An 18,944-nucleotide genomic window follows, 5' to 3' on the forward strand; every position below is an offset into this window, starting at 1 on the left:
TGTAGACGTACGCTAGATTACTCGCTGACTGAGAAGCAAGTGCGCGGGGAACAGCTAAACTTGAGCGTAGAGGCTTAGCTGGCGGAACATTTCCTTGCTGCTGTATACCGTGGTGGTAGCCCCCGCTGAAAAGACAAATAGAAGCAAACATCAGTCACACTTGTATCCGTTGTAAGTGTGGGTGGGATGTCCTCACCGTGCAGCGGTTCAATCGTGAACATCCGCAAGTCTCCTGCCCGTACACGTTTCCAGTCGCGTTTTCGGCGTGCAAAAAGGTTATCATGGGTCTTCTTGTCTGCCGTGCGGCCTACGAGAACAGCATCATAGATCAGTGGCAAAGCAATTGACAAAGATAAACAAATGGTGACATCATCTCACTCGGATGATCTTGCTTGCGCTTGTGTGTGGTCCGGCACGAGTTTTTCTACAAGCAAAAGCAAAGTACACATGAGCGAAACGCCACTCATTAGCAGAGAAGAAAAACCGCGTCAGGGTATCATACCGCGGCGTTAATCTGCAGGAGTCTCTGACGTTCCTCACGATCCAGCGTGTGCTCCACGAACGCTTTCAGCCACCACTACATCAGCGCATCATCAGCGTTAGAGTAAAACACAATAGCAGCTACAGTAGCGTTTGATCCAGTACCCACCCTTGCATCCATGTTGCGCAGCGAGTGTTTCTTGGTGCGCACGTAGGTCTCGAGGAACGAGTCGTCGCGCAGCTGCTCGCGGTGTCCGTTCTTGATGCAGTTGAGCACGAACTCGCGCAGCGGCTGGTACGCGCCCTTCTCCAGGTCGGGGCACTCGTGCAGCTCCATGAACTCGAACACCTGGGTCTTGAGCACGAGCGGCGCCAGGTCGTCGGCCAGTCCTCCCTCCACCGTCACGCACACCGTGTGGACGCCCGCGTTCTCCAATCTGATGTCCTGCACGTAGTAGACGCCGTTGGGGAAGGCGGTGCCCACCCTCTCGTTGAACACCACCTTGTCCTCGTTCTGGATGGTCACGCGCAGCGCCGCCACTGCACGGGACTTGACGACGGTCGACTTGCCATTCTTGGTGCAGGCCACGTAGAAGCCCAAGTAGCTGGATAGCGGCAGAGGATCGACAATGCAAGCAAGTCAACGTTAGATGAGTGTGATTGATACACTGGCAGCATGAGGCTGCAGACGCACCGGAAGAGCGAGAACTGCAGCGGCACGCGCTCGGGCAGCAGCTCCGCCCACTTGTCCGCGATGGGGAAGAGCTGGCAGCCGTCCGGCAGCGACGGGTTGCGCTTGATGGTGATCGGCTTGAGGTTCTTGAGCGACATGGGACCCGCTTCGAGCCAAGACTTTGAAAACTACCTAATTTCGCGCGCGGGAGACAAAGACCCATTTTGGAAAATGGGTGAATTTTATATTATCTGTACCGATTCAAAATACATCTGGAACTTCCACTTCCAGTCTGGAGCCATCAGATTGACTACAGCATCAATATGATGCCGCCAGAGATGCAAGCTCGATGCGCGCAGCTCCACGCGGAGCTGACGCGGCACGCGCTGGCGTGGCCGTTCCTGGAGCCCGTGGACCCGGTGGCGCTGAACGTGCCGACGTACTTCGACGTGATCACGCACCCCATGGACCTGGGCACCATGGGCGCCAAGCTCGCGGCGGACGAGTACGCGGACCCGAGCGAGTACCGCGCCGACCTGCTGCTCCTGTTCGCCAACGCCATCGAGTTCAACCGCGACGACGAGCGGCCCGACTCGGTGGCCAACATGGCGCGCCAGTTCCAGCGCGTGGCGCTGCGCGACTGGGACCGCGCCTTCTCCGAGGCGGCCACGACCGACTGGGCCCAGCGCGCCGAGCAGCAGGCGCAGCAGCGCTTCGTGCAGCGCGCCAAGGACGCCAGGCTGCGCCAGCGCTGGAAGAGGGACTCGTTCGTGGCCAGACTCAACCGCGACAAGCTGGACGAGCGCAGACGCCTCGTCGCCAACGAGGAGTAAGTAGGCCGATTGATACCTACCAACCAACCAACCATAGCTGCAGTAGAATATCCTTAACGTGTGTTTGTTTCCCCTCTCTGTGTTGCATGTACTATTATTTGCTGCGTGTATGCTGAGAGGCTCTTCGGTGGTCTGTCGGTTATTTTTTTGTTGCTGTTTGGTTGAGCAGGCAGGCAGTGGAAGAGCTTGGGCTGGTTGGCGACTCCTTGAGCTATGGAGCGGAGACAGGGGAAGGCCGCGCGGACGCGGCCGCCGCAGCTGGCGGGGAACTCGATCTATGACTTGACGCTGGACGCGACGTTCGAGTTCGATGGTGGCTCTGGCTTCGGCAGCACGTTGCCGTCCAACAAGCCGCTGCAGGCGGTAGCGGGAGCGAGGGCGGCGATGAAGTCACCTATGGCGGTTGCGGATCATGTAGCGGCGGACGGACACAAGTTCACGTTCACGACAGCGGAGGAGTACACGTCGCCCAAGAAGATCCCGGTGTTTCCAGGCACGCTGCGCAGCCCCGAGAAGAAGATCAAGCCGCACCGAGCGAAGCCTCCAGCGGGACAGTCACCAAAGCATTTGCAGACGGCTTCACCAGCGGCGAAAGCGGGCGACGCGGTTCCAGCGCCGAGTGGAATTTCGTGGGAAGGCGACGTGGGACGGCCGAAGCGAGAGGCGTCACCTCGACGTTTCCTACGAGCCACGCTCGCTCGGTCATTTGGCGATGGAGAGGGTGAGGACGAGGAGGAGAAGGCTGCGGCCAACCAGCGAGATCGACGACCTTCGCTGTTTATTGGTCACCACGATCCTGCAACTGGAACTTCCAGTGTGGTTGTGGCCGACGCGGCCGCTGAAGCTGCGGCAGCATCGGCAACAGCGTTCCTGAAAACTGGTGAGGACGCTATCGCTTTCTTCGCGCGTAACGGATCGGACAGCGAGATCAAGTTTGTGCACCTGAACCGTGCCGAGACTGGGCTAGCTTTCCGACCGTATGACCTCATGGTAGTTGCGCAGGACGACGTCACGCCGAACGAGCACTTCACCATGTCATCTAGTGGCCTCGTTCACGTTTCAGCCGGCAGCCCATCAGAGTTCATCGCCCTTGCCGAGTGGATGCGTCAGTCGACGATGTTCAACGTTCTGACGTCGCTGCGGTTTTTCAAGCACTATCTCGTGAACAAGGCCTTCTCGCTGTGGTGCGCCAACGTGCGTTTCAAGCTTTACTGCCGCCAGCGCAAGCGATTAAGTGCGAAGCTGTTCCTGGCCAAGGAAAGCTTTTGTGTTCCTCTGCTTCAGGTGAAGAAGGTTATGAGCACGGAGCTCATGGGCGTCGTCCTACTGGATTTACGGGCGCAAAAGACATACGAGAGCTCGGCGTTTGTGGAGTATCAGGGGACCAAGCGCGCCGAAGGTTCCAAGCAGTTTGAAATATGCATCGAGAAGCTGCAGTCCATCATTCAACGCGTTTGCTCGGACGTGAAAAACCTGACCAAGACATCGAACCCGCAAGAGGATTTCCTTTCGGACATGACGCTTAGCTCCATGGGGACAAGCCAGGAGAAGACCAAGTCGATTGTGGCTGTTAAGGCAGAGCAACAGCAGCGACGCAGACTATTTCGCCGAGCCGCAGAGGAGGCTGGTATGATTGCAGACTTTATCCGACTCATCGACTGTATTGCTGTGGAGAGTCTGGTGATTTTGGCTGTGCAGAGCTGCGCAAACTTCTTGTGCGAGCTCAACAAGGTCCCGCGCAAGACAGGACTGTTTGAGACGACTATATTTTTTGGAGAGCAGTCCACGATATTTTCCCCAACAAGCGAGCAGATTCAGCATATCGTCATAGCAATGACGGACGATATCGTGAGCACGGTCAACTCGGTATCGCGAGTTCTATACCTCCGCCCATTTGCAGCGTATGTGGGCAACGCGGTGGCTGATGCACCCCATGTAGGCTCGACGATCACTAGCAGTGTCGCTTTTGGACAAATTCGCAAGGAACTTGTCGCCAAGATTGCAAGTGACTATGCAGAGGCCACCGAGTACGTCAAGATTTTCGACAACGTGCGTCCTATTTACGAGTACGACAAGGTCTGGGATCTCGAGGAGTATTCGCAGCGTGCGCACACCGTGACTACGCTGAAAGCGGACATGCTGCAGATCAGCACGTGGGAGAAGGAGCTCGAGAAAATGCGAGCAGGGCAGACGATTGGTATTCTTCACGTGGAAAGTCGCAAGCTAAAGCAGACATTGATCCCGATGACCACGGCTAAGCTGGACGCGATGAAGGGTTTAGTCAAAGATTTAGCGCGTGCAAGGTGCAAGACCCAGCTGGGTGAGTACAAACAGCGTATCCAGTCGCTGTTGCAGCGTCCTCAACACCTGAAGGAATTCGCGGGCCATGTGGAACGGGTGCAGAATCTAAAGTCCAAGCAGAAAGCACTCGCGAAGAACACAAATGTGGTAGACGAGCTGTACCGACTTCTAGGTACTTACGGTGTGCGCATCTCGTCAGAAGATATGGTGCAGCTAGACGACTTACGCAGCGTCCAGGAGAGCTACAAGGAAGAAACAGAAGCCGTTGATGCCTTTGTTGCAAGTCGGTTAGGTGAGATGACGCAGCAGTTAGACGCCAACATTCAGCGCTTGGACGAACAAGTCCTCCAGCTACACAACCAGTTGCAAGGAGGTCTCTTCATCGACGCTACCCACTTCGAGGATCCGTCGGTTGTGAAGAGCGAGTTGGAGAGTGTGAAGCAGCGGCTGACGCAGCTGGATGAACTCTCCAAGCAGTACACAGAGTACCAGACATTGTTCAACCTGACCCCATTCAAGTATTTGAACCTGCAGGCGACACAAGAGTACTTCGGGACTGTGGACTCACTTTGGACGGCGGTTGAAAAGTGGAATGAGCTGTACTTGGGTGCTATGACAAGCCCCTTCGTGGAAGTTAACGCTGAGGAGCTCTCAAAGGATGTTGCCGTAGCTTTCAAGGACGCATATGCATTGCACAAGAAGCTGAGTAATGATGTGACTGCCGTGCTCAAGGATCGTACCGCTGAGTTCAAGTTGAAGATGCCCACCATTCTGGAGTTGGGCAACCCAGCCATGAAAGACCGTCACTGGGAGAAGATCTTCAAGGCATTACGGCAGCCCTGGTACCCTGGTATTCTCTTTACGCTGGAGAACCTCGTGGCGTACGACGTACTAGATATGAAAGATTTGGTTGGAGAAATGTCGGCTGCAGCCTCGGGAGAGGCCCAGATCGAGGCATCACTGCTAAAAATTAAGCACGGTTGGGACCAAATGGAATTCACATGCGTGAGCCACCGCGACCAAAATGACGTGTTTATCCTAGGTAGCCTGGAAGATATCTTGATGCTGCTGGAAGATAACCAGGTTGGTCTGCAGACGATGATGGGGTCTCGATTTATTATGGGCGTGAAGGACGAGGTAGAGCGATGGAGTAAGCGGTTGTCCTTACTCTCTGATACTCTGGACGAGTGGATCGCATGCCAGCGCAGTTGGATGTACTTGGAGACGATTTTCTGTGCCGAAGACATTCAGAAGCAGCTCCCGGTAGAAGCGCAGAAATTTGCTTTGGTTGACAAGAACTGGAAGTCGACTATGCTGCGAACGAAGACCGACCCGAGTGTCATTAGATCAGTGGAGGGAGGTCCTGAGCTGTTAGACCAATTCCGAATGTCGAACAAACTGCTTGAAGAGATCCAGAAATCCCTCGAGGACTACCTCGAAACGAAGCGAATGGCGTTCCCACGGTTTTATTTCCTTTCTAACGATGAGTTGCTGGAGATCCTATCGCAAACGCGCGACCCACGCGCGGTTCAACCCCATTTGGGTAAGTGTTTCGACGCTATGAAGAGTGTTCGCTTCGATGATTCCCCTGGAGCAGCGAGCAACGTGGTGAACGCAATGGTCAGTGGCGAGGGTGAGCTGGTCATATTCCCGAACCACGTGATAGCAAAGGGGCCAGTAGAGTCTTGGCTGACTGAGGTGGAGAAAGCGATGCGTGCAAGTCTGTATGAAGACGGTGTGAAGGCTCTCATGAATTATCCGATTGAGGACGCTATTGACCGAAAAGAGTGGCTATTCGGATACGCAGCGCAGGTTATCATCCTCGTAGATCAGGTCTTCTGGACGCGAAATGTTACGGAGGCTATTGCGCAAGTGGAGAGCGGAAGTGACCCACAGACTGTCGGTGGCTTCCTACAGTTTAGTTTGAAGCAGATCGATGGTATGGTGCAACTGGTTCGGGGGTCTTTGACCAAGCTGCAGCGTATTCTGATGGGTGCCATTATCACAATTGACGTCCACGCACGAGATGTGGTGCGTTCGCTCGCTGACAGCAACATTTCGTCACTCAGCGACTTTGAATGGACTCGACAGCTGCGGTATTACTGGGAGGAGGATGTGAAAAACTTCGTTGCGCGCCAGACCAACACTCGCTTTATATATGGCTACGAGTATCTTGGCAATTCGCCAAGACTTGTGATCACACCGCTGACTGATATTTGCTACATGACGCTCACAGGCGCACTGCATCTACGTCTAGGAGGTGCGCCTGCTGGCCCAGCTGGAACAGGCAAGACCGAGACCACGAAAGATCTGGCGAAGGCACTGGCAGTGCAGTGTGTCGTGTTCAATTGCTCCGATGGATTGGACTACAAGATTATGGGGCGGTTCTTCTCGGGTCTAGCACAGGCTGGAGCATGGGCGTGCTTTGACGAGTTCAATCGTATCGATATCGAGGTTCTATCCGTGATTGCACAGCAAGTGCTATGCATCCAGCAAGCTATTGTCGCCGACGTGGACGAGTTTGAGTTTGAGGGCAATCTCATCAGGCTGAACACGGGCTTTGGCGTCTTTATTACGATGAATCCTGGCTACGCAGGACGGACAGAGCTACCGGACAATTTAAAGGCACTGTTCCGCCCTGTTGCCATGATGGTGCCGGATTACCGACTGATTGCCGAGATTGTGCTGTTCTCCGAAGGTTTTGCCAATGCGTTGCCGCTCTCACACAAAATGACACAGCTTTATTCACTATCAAGTGAGCAATTGTCGAAGCAGGATCACTACGATTTCGGTATGCGTGCTGTGAAGTCTGTCCTGGTTGCTGCTGGTCAGCTCAAGCGGAAGGAGCCAGAGATGCACGAGGATCTTCTTCTCATTCGAGCAATGCGCGATAGTAACGTCCCCAAATTCCTCGAGCAAGATCTCCCGCTGTTTCGAGGAATTATTGCCGATCTCTTTCCAGGTGTCGTGGTGCCTTTCGTGGACTACGGTTTGCTTCAGAAGGCCATTGAACAGCAGTTGGACACACTGCACTTGCAGCAAGTGCCATCGTTTATCACCAAGGCTATTCAAGTGCACGAGACGCAGCTGGTTCGCCACGGAATGATGCTCGTTGGCGAAGCTGGGAGCGGGAAAAGTACCAATTGTTACGTGCTAGCTCGCGCACTGACTCAGCTCTATCAAGATGGAGTTGTTGACCGCGATGGCTTCTACAAGGAAGTTCAGCGCCTTATACTCAACCCGAAGTCGATCTCGGCAGGACAGCTCTACGGCGAGTTCAATCTCCTTACCAACGAATGGACGGATGGTCTCGTACCGAAACTGGTTCGGCAATGTGTACAGGAAGCCGCAGAGTCTGATAACCGTAACTGGGTGATATTTGACGGCCCAGTCGATGCCGTCTGGATTGAGAACATGAATACTGTGCTGGATGACAACAAGACCCTGTGTTTGTCGAATAGTGAGCGAATTAAACTGCCGCATACACTGCACATGATGTTCGAAGTGCAAGACCTCCGTGTGGCTTCTCCAGCTACGGTCAGTCGATGTGGAATGGTGTACATGGAGCAAGTTCATGTTGGAATGACGTCGCTGGCGCGGACTTGGAAAGTTACGACGCTGGAGCCAATCTTACCGACGTTCCCGGAGCTCTGTGATATGCTGCTTCTATTAATCGAGACCCACGTCCCTGTTGCGATCGCATTTGTTCGTGAGAATTGCCGCGAGAAGGTTCCAAGCAACAACCACAACTTGATGCAGAGCTGCCTGAATCTCCTTGCCTCCTGTTTGGCCAGTGGTGTGGTACAGAACGCAGGTGCCAACAACCTAGCGGGATTGGTGCGCATGTACTTTGTATTCGCTGTTACATGGTCAGTGGGGGCCAACATTGATGATGCGTCACGCCCAAAATTCAACGATTTCTGTATGGGCCAGTTCCGCTCGCTTATCGATAGCAGTCATGACGGTGCGCCGGTGACGAACGTGTACGAGGTGGTGGTTGATGATGCAACGGGCCAGTGGGTGTCGTGGATTGATAAGACGCCAACTTTTACCTTCGTCCCTGGAGCGTCGTATTTCACGATGGTTGTGCCCACGCAAGACACTACTCGCTTCCGATATCTTCTTGAAAAGCTCATGCTCGCTGACCATCACGTGCTCTACAGCGGTGAGACTGGTGTCGGCAAGTCGGTTATTGTGCAGTCATTCTTGGACGACATGGCCAAGACGGATAGCTGTATTGCATCTACCATGAGCTACTCAGCTCAAACCAAACCTCGCAATCTGAACGAAATGTTCGAGCTCAAGTTGGACAAAAAACGCAAGAACCTGTTAGGCCCACCGGTGGGCAAGCGTATGTTGTTCTTTGTGGACGATCTTAACATGCCAGCACTCGAAATTTACGGGGCTCAACCTCCGAATGAGCTGCTGCGGCAGGTCATCGACCAGGGCGGATTCTATGACACCTCCAAGATGTTCTTCAAAAACGTCAAGGACGTGGTGTTTGCTGCTGCGTGTGCTCCACCCGGAGGTGGCCGGAGCGAAGTGACTCCACGTCTAATCCGTCACTTTCACATGGTCTGGATCCCCAACCTGTCGGGTGAAGTGATGCAGCGGATCTTTTCGTCGATCCTTGGTGGGTTTCTCGGTGCGGAATTGCCAGCGATGGCGCACATGGCTGCACCTATTGTGAGCGCATCCGTGCAATTGTATCAACGTGTTGAACTTGAAATGCTGCCTACACCGTCCAAGTCGCATTATACATTCAACCTTCGAGATCTGTCCAAGGTTTTCCAGGGTGTACTCATGGTAAAGAAGGAGAATGTCCCGAACGAAGACGGCCTGCTAACTCTGTGGCTGCATGAAGAAGCTCGAGTTTTCCGAGATCGGTTGGTGGACGCTGATGACCGCGCGTGGTTCAACGGAGCGTGTTCACAGCTGATCGAAGAGAAGATCAAAGTGTCGTGGCCCCCCTCACGTTTCGAGAACATTTTGTACGGTGACTATCTGACTCGTGAGAATCGCACCTATCGACCTGTGCAGGATCTCGGACAACTCAATTCGCTGCTCTCAGAGTACCTCGAAGAGTACAATATCACGTTCCCGAGCCAGATGCACTTGGTCTTCTTCAACGACGCTATGCACCACATCTCTCGAATCTGTCGCGTTCTACGACAGCCACGTGGTAATGCACTACTCGTCGGTGTTGGTGGCTCGGGCCGTCAGAGTCTCACACGCCTTGCGTCTTTCATGGCCGACTACAAGTGCTTCTCGATTGAAATCACACGTGGGTACGGCGCAAACGAGTTCCATGAAGACCTCAAGAAGATTCTAATGACCGCGGGGGCCCAGAACCAGCCTGTGGTGTTTCTCTTCTCAGACGCACAAATCGTCCACGAATCCTTTCTTGAAGACATCAACAACATTCTCAACACCGGTGAAGTGCCGAATTTGTATGCGAGTGACGAAGTGGAGAAGATCGTAGGTCTTGTTCGTCCGTTGGCGCAACAGGTCGGCAAGGCTACGCGTGAGGACATACTGCAGTACTACGTCACGCTGGTACGCGATAATTTGCACGTTGTGCTCGCGTTTTCTCCTATCGGTGCTGGTTTTCGCAACCGGTGCCGCATGTTCCCTTCGCTCGTAAATTGCTGTACAATTGACTGGTTCAATGCGTGGCCCGAAGACGCACTAAACTCTGTCGCCAATCGGTTCTTCGCTACGAATGCCGAGGAGCTTGGAATTGAAGCGCACGTCGACACATTGTGTAAAATGGCGGTGACAATTCACCGGAGCGTTGAGGAAGCTACCCTTCGGTTCTACGCCCAGCTCAAGCGGCGTAACTACACTACACCGACGAGCTACTTGGAGCTGATCAGGTTGTATGTGGATATGCTGCGAACACATCGCCAGCTTGTTCGTGCAAAAGAAGCACGATATCGAGGTGGTTTGCAGAAACTGACAGAGACTGAAGAGGTCGTCGGCAACTTGAAGAGCTCGCTTACAGAGCTACAGCCGGTGCTGGTAAAGGCTCAAAAAGACACCTCACTACTGCTGGAGCAAGTGGCGAAGGACCAGGCAGAAGCTGACAAGCAGCAGCAACTGATTCAAGCTGATGTGGAGGCTGCCAACAAAATCGCCGACGAAGTGAAGGTGATCAAGGACGACTGTCAGAAGGATCTGGATGAGGCTATGCCCGCGTACTACGCCTCGATCAAGGCACTGTCGCAGCTGAAGAAGGATGATATCACGGTGCTCAAGACATTCACGAACCCGCCGCGGCTGGTGGGTGTGACGATGAACGCGGTGTGTCTTCTCTTCGGTGCAAAGCAAGAATGGAACGAGGCCAAGAAGCTGCTCAACGATATGAAGTTCCTGGACAAACTCAAGGAGTTCGACAAGGACAACATCCCACCGAAGACGATTCGTCAGCTTCAGAAGTTCATCTCTGACGAAGAGTTCACGCCTGAGACGCTCAGTAGTATCTCCACTGCTGCTACTTCGCTTTGTATGTGGGTGAGAGCGATGTACACGTACGATACCGTTGCCAAGAACATTGCTCCGAAGAAGGAGAACCTCAAGCGAGCAGAGCAGCGACTCGAAGAGGAGCAGAAGCAGCTCGACATCAAACAAAGTGGACTGAACGCTGTGCTCAAGAAAGTGGCGGACTTGAAGCGCACTCTGGAGGAAGCACAACAGAAGAAGATTGACCTGGAGAAGCAGTCGCAAAAGACGCAAGCGCAACTTGTACGCGCAGAACGTCTGATTGATTCTCTTGGCGAGGAACAAGGTCGCTGGAAAGAGTGCGCGGAGAACTTGGCGAAAGACATGATCAATCTGGTCGGCGATATGATCCTGTCCGCAGGTTGTATTGCGTACCTTGGGCCATTCACATCTGAATATCGACACGAGCTGCAAGCGAAATGGGTCAGCTTCTGCAAGGCAAGCAACTTACCTGTGGATGATCATTTCTCCTTCCAACGAGTACTGGCGGACCCTGTTGTTGTTCGTGAGTGGAATATAATGGGTTTGCCCGCTGACACGTTTTCCATTGAGAATGGTTTGTTCACGACGATGGGACGTCGATGGCCGCTCATGATCGACCCGCAAGGACAAGCCAACAAGTGGATCAAGAACATGTACAAAGCGGCAGGCTCGCTGCAGATTATCAAGTTGTCACAAAAAGACTTCCTCCGTACGTTGGAGAATGCTATCCGGTACGGTTCGCCTGTGATGCTTGAGAACGTGGAGGAGGACTTGGATCCTTCTCTGGAGCCTGTACTGTTGAAGCAAGTGTTCAAGCGCGGCGGTCAGAACCTGCTTCACCTCGGTGACAGTGACGTTCCGTATAGCGGCAACTTCCGCTTCTACATTACCACCAAATTGGCAAACCCGCACTACATGCCAGAAATTTGCATCAAGGTAACGATCATCAACTTCACGGTCACGCTTACGGGCCTTGAGGACCAATTGCTGGTGGATGTCGTGCGAAGCGAGCGCCCTGACCTCGAGCAGAAGAAGAACGAGCTCACTGTGAACATCGCGGCAGACAAGAAACAGCTCAAGGAGATCGAGGACAAGATTTTGTACATGCTGGAGAACTCCAAGGGAAATATTCTGGACGACGAAGAGCTCATCGATACTCTGGCTCACAGTAAGGTCACCTCGTCTGCGATCAAGACTCGTATGGCTGAAGCCGAGACGACGTCCATGGAAATTGACCAAACTCGTGAAGGGTACCGCTGCGTAGCTGTGCGCGGTTCCATTATCTACTTTGCCATCGCGAACCTTGCCCTCGTGGATCCCATGTACCAGTACTCGCTGCAGTTCTACCAGAAGCTCTTCGTCATGCGCTTGCAAAACTCAAACAAGTCGGAAGTGCTGGAGGAGCGTCTGGAGATCCTGATGCAGGATATCACCATGTCGATGTTCGTGAATGTCTGTCGAGGGCTGTTCGAGAAGGACAAGATCATTTACGCCTTCATGATCGCATCAAGTATCTTGCTGCATCGCGGTGCGATTTCCTCGAGCGAGTGGAACTTCTACTTGGTCGGCGATAAGAGGAGCTCAGCCATACAGGCAGCACAAGCGGAGTCCTGTGGTCTGACACGTCCATCTTGGCTTTCTGATCGAGTTTGGAAGACTGTTATTGGCATGAAAGATATCTCGTCAGTGTTTGCCGACCTCCCTTCGTCTGTGGGGCAGCACGCGACGGAGTGGAAACAAGCAATGGTGCTGGCTGACTTACCGCACGCAGAGAAACTACCGGAGCCGTGGGAGTCGAAGCTGACCAACTTCCAAAAGCTGCTGGTGCTACGTGTCTTCCGAGAGGAAATGCTCGTCTTCGGCACGCGCGAGTTCGTCGGGCGTGAGCTTGGCAAGTTCTTCACGGAGTCGCCCCCGTTTGACTTGGGTGGATGCTACCGAGACTCAAAGCCCGAGACACCTCTGATCTTCGTACTGTCGCCCGGTGCCGATATCAATGACTACCTCTTGGAGCTCGCGAAACAAGAGGGTAAGGATGGCGCTGGTCTCAAGATCATCTCGCTTGGTCAAGGTCAAGGTCCGATTGCGGAAGCTCTGATGAAGCAAGCCAAGCAAACGGGAGACTGGGTCTGCCTCCAGAACTGTCACTTGGCTGTGTCATGGCTTGGTCGACTGGAGCAGATCTTGGAGCAGTCAGCGACAGAGGAGATGCACGTGGAGTTCCGGTTGTGGCTCACGAGTATGCCAAGCCCGCGCTTCCCTGTGCCGATTCTGCAGAACGGCATCAAGATCACAAACGAGCCTCCGAAGGGAATCAAGGCCAATCTTGGACGTACGTTCCTTGACATGAAAGAGGCCGACTACGAAGGCTGTACGAAGCCACGCGAGTTCAAGAAGCTGTTGTTTGCATTGGCTTTCTACAACGCAGTGTGTCTGGAACGCCGCAAGTTCGGTGCTGTTGGGTGGAACATCCCGTACGAGTGGATGAATAGTGACCTGAAGACAGGTATGCAACAGGTTCGCCTGTATCTGGAGGAGCAGGAAGAAGTGCCCTACCTGACGTTGAATGTCATGGTAGCTGACATCTCGTACGGCGGTCGTATCACCGACCGATGGGATAAACGCACCAATTCGAGTATCATGCGCAAGCTGTTCTGCAAAGGAGTCATGGACGACTCGTACCGGTTCACTGCCTCGGGACTTTACTATGCGCCAGCGGAAGGTTCCTTAGCCAACGTTCGCGAGTACGTGAGCTTATTGCCAACTGCAGATGCCCCCGATATTTTCGGTCTTCACGCGAACGCAGACATCACCTTCCAGCAAAAAGAGACTGGCCAGTTGCTGGGCACAACTCTGAGGATGCTGGGTGGAGGTGGCGATAGCGGTGGCGGGGGTGCTGCCCAAAGCAACGACAGTATCGTGATGGAGATGGTCGTAGCCATCCAGGAGCGAATGCCGGACTTATTCATGGAGAGCAAAGCACATCCTTCGACATTCCAGGAGGCAGCGGGTGGCAGTCGAAACTCGCTGGGCGTGTTCCTGTCGCAGGAAATGATCCGCTTCAACGTGTTGATCCAAGTGATGAAGACGACGCTGGAGATGCTGAAGCGCGCGATCAAGGGGCTTGTGGTCATGTCGGGTCCTCTCGAGAAGATGTACAACGGCTTCTTGATCCAGCAAATTCCGAGCGAATGGGAGAACGCCGGCTATCCCTGTTTGAAGCCTTTAGCCTCGTGGATTGAAGACTTCTTTATGCGAATCAACCTCACGAACGAGTGGCTCGTAAATGGCCCGCCACTCGCGTTCTGGTTGTCAGGCTTCTTCTTCCCTCAAGGCTTCATGACAGCGGTGAAGCAGTCCTTCTCACGTGATAAGCGGATCGCCATCGACGCGCTCGTCGTATCCTGCGAAATCATGGCGCACGACAAAGAGCAGTACAAAGCACCCCCGCCCTTCGGCGTGTACATCTTTGGGCTCTTCATGGAGGGCGCGCGGTACGACCGCAACACACGGATGATGGCCGAGTCCATACCTAACGAGCTCTTCGACCGGATGCCTGTCATTTGGCTCAAACCCATGCGGCGGGAGGAGTACAAGCCCACTGACGTGTACGAGTGTCCACTCTACAAAACGTCCATCCGCGCCGGCACGCTGTCCACCACGGGTCACTCGACCAACTTCGTCGTGGCTCTGGACGTGCCCACCGACAAAAGCCCTGACCACTGGATCCGCCGCGGTTGCGCGATGCTCTGCATGTTGGACACATAAGGACAACCAACCCCACAAGAGTAATACTCCCCGTCGTCAATAGATAAAAATGCACCTTCCATTCCTCTCCTCTAATGACACGCTTCCGCTTCTCGCCGCTTCTTCCAGGCCGCAATCTCCCGGTTCGCCTGCACGCGCTCCTCAGCCGACAGCGCATAATAACTCTGCTTCGTCTCGCGCTCCCACTAAATAATAGCAATGACAAGCAAGGTAAATAATAGTCAGCACACAGCTTCACAAAACACCAACACCTCCCTATCGTACCTGCTTCACCACCCGCACCGAGTGCTGTGGGGGTTCGTACGTGTGCGTGGCCTTGAACTTCTTGTTGTGCCTGGCCAGCAGCTCCTGCAGGTTCTTCATCTCCTTCTTCTCCTTACTGGCCGCCGTGGCAGCCCTCTCTCTCTTCCGGTGCGTGTTCAGTCTGTTGCCCACATCCACCAGCGGCTTCCTCCTGCTCTGCACCTGCTGCTCCTGCTCCTGCTCCTGCTCCTGCATCTGCTCCTTCTTGCCCTGGAACGGCTTGTGTGTGGCGCGCATCTCCTTGAGGCTGCGGAACTCCTTCTTCTCGCTCTTCAGCTGCTTGTTCCGGGCCGTGACGATGCTCCGCCAATCAGCAGCGACTGGACGCTGGTTCTCCTTGTCCTCCTTGAGCTGCTGCTGTTCCTGCTTCTGTAGCTTGGCCTCCAGCTCGCGCGCGAGCTCCGCGCCCGGTCGGCTGTGCTCTGGATGTACGCGGTCGAACCAGGGATCGTGCTCGCCCGCCGGGAGCGGCGACAGCGGCGCGCTCAAGTCGCGGTAGCTCTGCGGAGCGTCGAACTCGAAGAGCGGGTCGATGCGCGCCATGACGGCGGGAAATATGGGGCCGACTTCGAATTTGAAATCAGGAGTGTGTGTTTTTGGGCGCGGGAAAATGGGACAGTCGTACTTTGCCGGGGAAAGCGTCGACCACCGGAATGAAGCCATGTCATGAACAACTCGACGATGTTGAAGTTTTGTAGCGCATTGCGAGGTGCTGGCTTGCTTTTTAGTGCAGTATGCAAGGCCGCTGCGTGGCCTTTGACTAATGTGAAGACCTAGGTCGTCTCGGTATTGTCGCTATCGTGGTGGTATGGTGAATAGGACGCAGGAGACTGCCAGGCGCAGTAGAGAACGCACTGCCATCCGCGTTGACCCCGTAGCCAGTCACTGTCACGTCGAGATGCTGGTCGCTCCAGCACCTTGAAGTTCGCGGGTGCGCGCCTTGGGTTTCCTCGGATTGCCATGCCGTCCCGCGTGCTTCGCGCGGATCGCCGGCATTTTGTATAAGGTCTCAGTATGGGCGCGCAATGATGACGGCGGAGGCGGCGACCGAACGTTCGCTGTTGACGATGGGCGTGCTGACCGTCAACACTTGCTGCCAGTCTCGGGCTGTTGAAGCCACCGACATCTTCATAGTGTCTGGAGACCCCTTGCCGGACGCCTGGTTCCGGCGCACTGCGAGTCTGAAGATCTGAGCGCGGCCACCGCGCTGCTTCAGTCAAGAGCGCTGATTTGGAGGCGATGGGAGCCGATAGAGCTGAAGGACGGATCCCACACCGAGCCAGCCTCAGATCACCGGATTCGACACCGACGGATGCTCTTCATCGCCGTTAAAAAATCTGTGCCGGGCTTGCATTTCACAGGCTTGCAGAAGCGCTCTCACTTCAACGTGCCACTTCGAGCGCCGTACAGTACCTACACTGGAGAGCCCCTCGAACTGCTCGGGCTTTGAAGGCACTGGGCTCGAGAGTCGAGGGCCGGATTGCCGGGCCTTGAACTTCAGTCGCGATTGGTACAGATTGCACCCTGGTACTCTGCTGCTGAGTACTCTCGCCCCAGAGATACTGTATCAGAGCCTCGCAGCGCCCGTTGTGCCATCTTGGCCATCGGTGCTCAGGCCTCAGGACAGCTCACTTTTCAATTCCCCGCCGAAGCCGCAACCAAGTCTTCCTAGCTCCTCGCCTCGACTCCTTCTCATCAACTCACGCCGACCATGACGCGAACCTCGGACTTGGAGAAGAACAGCCTCACCTACGCCGACCTAGAGTCCCCGGACCCGACCCACCACCTGCAGCACCTGACGCCGGTCGAAAACGTGCCGTACATGGTCAAGAGTCAATTCGCCAAGGAGATGATGGCCGAGTTCCTCGCCACCTTCGTCACCATGCTCTTCGGGCTGTCCTGCATGACGCAAGTGGTGCTGAGCAGTGAGGCCAGCGGCAACTTCGTGACCATTGCGCTGTGCTGGGGTCTCGCCTTCTTCTTCGGCATCACCATCGGCGGCGGCGTCTCCGGAGCTCACTTGAACCCGGCGGTGACCACGACGCTGGCGCTGCTCAAGCTGCTGCCGTGGAAGAAGGTGCCGTTCTACATCCTCAACCAAGTCGTCGCCGCCTACGTGGCCGCGCTCTTCGTGTACATTTTGTACCGGCCGATGTTCAACGAGGTGGATCCGGACCGAACCACGACACACACCATCTTCGCGACGTACCCGCACGAGAACGTGGGCAACTTCACGTGCTTCTTGACGGAGTTCGTGGCGACCGCTCTGCTGATCCTGGGCATTTTGGCGCTGCTGGACCAGCACAACCGTCCCATTGGAAAGAAGGCCGTGCCGCCTGCCGTCGGAGCATTGGTGAGCACAATCGCCATGGGGTTCGCCATGAACACGGGGCTGGCCATCAACCCTGCTCGGGACCTGGGTCCTCGTCTCTTCATGCTGTGCGCTGGCTGGGGTTCGCGCGTTTTCTCTCTAAGTCAGTACTACTTCTGGATCCCCATTGTGGCTCCGATCACGGGCGGCGCTGCCGGTGCGTTCGTGTACGAGGCCCTCATCGGATACCACCACGTGGAGAAGAACCGTGGCCCGCACCCGGAGTACCGATTCTAAACGTCGAAAAGGTAAAGTTATCTCACTTGTAGGTTGGTTGGAGTGAGGTGTGAGCAACTTTTAGTCGTGATGTTCAATGTATTCGTTGCAAAAAGTTACCCTCTGTCCTCTGTTGTTGCCAACAACGAAAGGCAACAACTTGTTGCCTTTCGTCTATGAACGTTGTTACCCATTATTAGGTATGAGACCCATTTCATGAATTATACCCATTTCCTCATCATTTGAAGAGACCAAAATCAAGAGGCAACAGCCATGAGCAACGTCAACGGAGCTCCTCGGCGCTGGAACATCGCGGAGACGCGCAGCGTGGCGAAGCGGAAGACCGCGAGCGGCGACAAGTTCGTGAACAACTACCGCCTGCTGCAGACGCTGGGGCAGGGCCGCTTCGGCACGGTGAAGCTCTGCGAGAGGCTCGCGGCCAGCGCAACTACGAGTCCAGCTGCCAGCAATGGAGACGCAGAGCCTACAGTTGCGTCGCTGCCCCCGCCGGCGTTTGCGCCGCGCAAGGCGCGACTGTTCGCCATGAAAACCTTCTCCAAGAAGATGCTGCGCAGACTGAAGGACTACTGCGCGGAGCCTGCAGGGGGCAAGGAAGACGGAGCTGCGGAGGCAGATGCAGAGGGTGAGGTGCCTATGAGGATGCGAGCCGTAACGGCGCTGGACCGAGTGCACGACGAGATCGAGATCATGCGCTCGCTGTACCACCGCAACATCGTGCTGCTGTTTGAGGTCATCGAGGCCGACGACAGCGACAAGCTCTACATGGTGCTGGAGTACATGGCGCGCGGCCCCTGCATGGTGTATCGGCCGGATGCGAAGGACTTCTACAGCCGGGTGACTGGAGGCACTCTGCCGGAGGAGCTGGCTCGCAGTTACCTATCGGATATCCTGCTCGGGCTACAGTATCTGCACCAGCGTCAGATTTGTCACCGCGATATCAAGGTGAGTGATGACCAAGTTGAGGTGTCGGTGGTATGAGTGTATGCTGACGCTGATGAAATGTTGATACTTATGCAGCCTGATAACGTGCTGCTGAACGACACGGGACGCTGCCACTTGACGGATTTTGGCTGTGCGAAGGCGTTTGCTGCGTATGGACACGATGGCAGTGAGGCGATGCGGTTGACAGACACGGTGGGGACGTACCAGTTCTTGGCGCCAGAGTGCTGCTCCGGCGAGCCGTACGACCCCTTCAAGGTGGATATATGGGCTGTTGGCGTGGTTTATTTCATTTTCCTGTTCGGCAGACTGCCATTTACGTCGGAGAGCGCGCGAGAACTGTTCGACGAGATCACTCGCGCAGAGGTTGTGTTGCCCGGCCCAGATGAGTCTCGCCGCGATCAACCAGTTAGTCCAGAGGCTCGTGACCTGCTACATCGACTACTAGAGAAAGACCCCGCGCAGCGGATCACCATCGATGAGGCGTTTCGCCACCCATGGTTCATGCAGGATGAGGAGGAGGAGGAACCTCTTTCGTTCTAATGCGTGTCGAATA

General features: G+C 55.0%; 6 protein-coding genes across 6 annotated transcripts; 4 read left to right on the plus strand and 2 right to left on the minus strand.

Moving 5' to 3' along the window:
• Positions 1-54: 54 nt before the first annotated feature.
• PHYSODRAFT_315985 (hypothetical protein) lies at positions 55-1,311 on the minus strand (the record flags this gene model as incomplete). Its single annotated transcript, XM_009531272.1, has 5 exons — positions 55-125; positions 197-307; positions 379-424; positions 650-1,085; positions 1,175-1,311. The coding sequence occupies 5 exons, from the start codon at positions 1,309-1,311 to the stop codon at positions 55-57; spliced, it is 801 nt and encodes a 266-aa protein (XP_009529567.1).
• Positions 1,312-1,479: 168 nt separating this feature from the next.
• PHYSODRAFT_504906 (hypothetical protein) lies at positions 1,480-1,986 on the plus strand (the record flags this gene model as incomplete). The annotated part of the gene is made up of 1 exon (XM_009531273.1): positions 1,480-1,986. The coding sequence occupies one exon, from the start codon at positions 1,480-1,482 to the stop codon at positions 1,984-1,986; it is 507 nt and encodes a 168-aa protein (XP_009529568.1).
• A 213-nt stretch (positions 1,987-2,199) lies between these two features.
• On the plus strand, positions 2,200-14,538 carry PHYSODRAFT_334024 (hypothetical protein; the record flags this gene model as incomplete). The annotated part of the gene is made up of 2 exons (XM_009531274.1): positions 2,200-7,594; positions 7,679-14,538. 2 exons carry the CDS (start codon positions 2,200-2,202, stop codon positions 14,536-14,538), a joined length of 12,255 nt encoding a protein of 4,084 aa, XP_009529569.1.
• A 71-nt stretch (positions 14,539-14,609) lies between these two features.
• Positions 14,610-15,384, minus strand: PHYSODRAFT_509099 (hypothetical protein; the record flags this gene model as incomplete). The annotated part of the gene is made up of 2 exons (XM_009531275.1): positions 14,610-14,723; positions 14,803-15,384. 2 exons carry the CDS (start codon positions 15,382-15,384, stop codon positions 14,610-14,612), a joined length of 696 nt encoding a protein of 231 aa, XP_009529570.1.
• A 1,168-nt stretch (positions 15,385-16,552) lies between these two features.
• On the plus strand, positions 16,553-17,449 carry PHYSODRAFT_334026 (hypothetical protein; the record flags this gene model as incomplete). Its single annotated transcript, XM_009531276.1, has 1 exon — positions 16,553-17,449. The coding sequence occupies one exon, from the start codon at positions 16,553-16,555 to the stop codon at positions 17,447-17,449; it is 897 nt and encodes a 298-aa protein (XP_009529571.1).
• A 252-nt stretch (positions 17,450-17,701) lies between these two features.
• PHYSODRAFT_302237 (hypothetical protein) lies at positions 17,702-18,931 on the plus strand (the record flags this gene model as incomplete). The annotated part of the gene is made up of 2 exons (XM_009531277.1): positions 17,702-18,391; positions 18,467-18,931. 2 exons carry the CDS (start codon positions 17,702-17,704, stop codon positions 18,929-18,931), a joined length of 1,155 nt encoding a protein of 384 aa, XP_009529572.1.
• Between the last annotated feature and the right edge of the window lie 13 nt (positions 18,932-18,944).

The sequence above is a fragment of the Phytophthora sojae genome (genome assembly GCF_000149755.1).
Source record: "Phytophthora sojae unplaced genomic scaffold PHYSOscaffold_5, whole genome shotgun sequence".
Classification (NCBI taxonomy): Eukaryota; Oomycota; class Peronosporomycetes; order Peronosporales; family Peronosporaceae; genus Phytophthora; species Phytophthora sojae.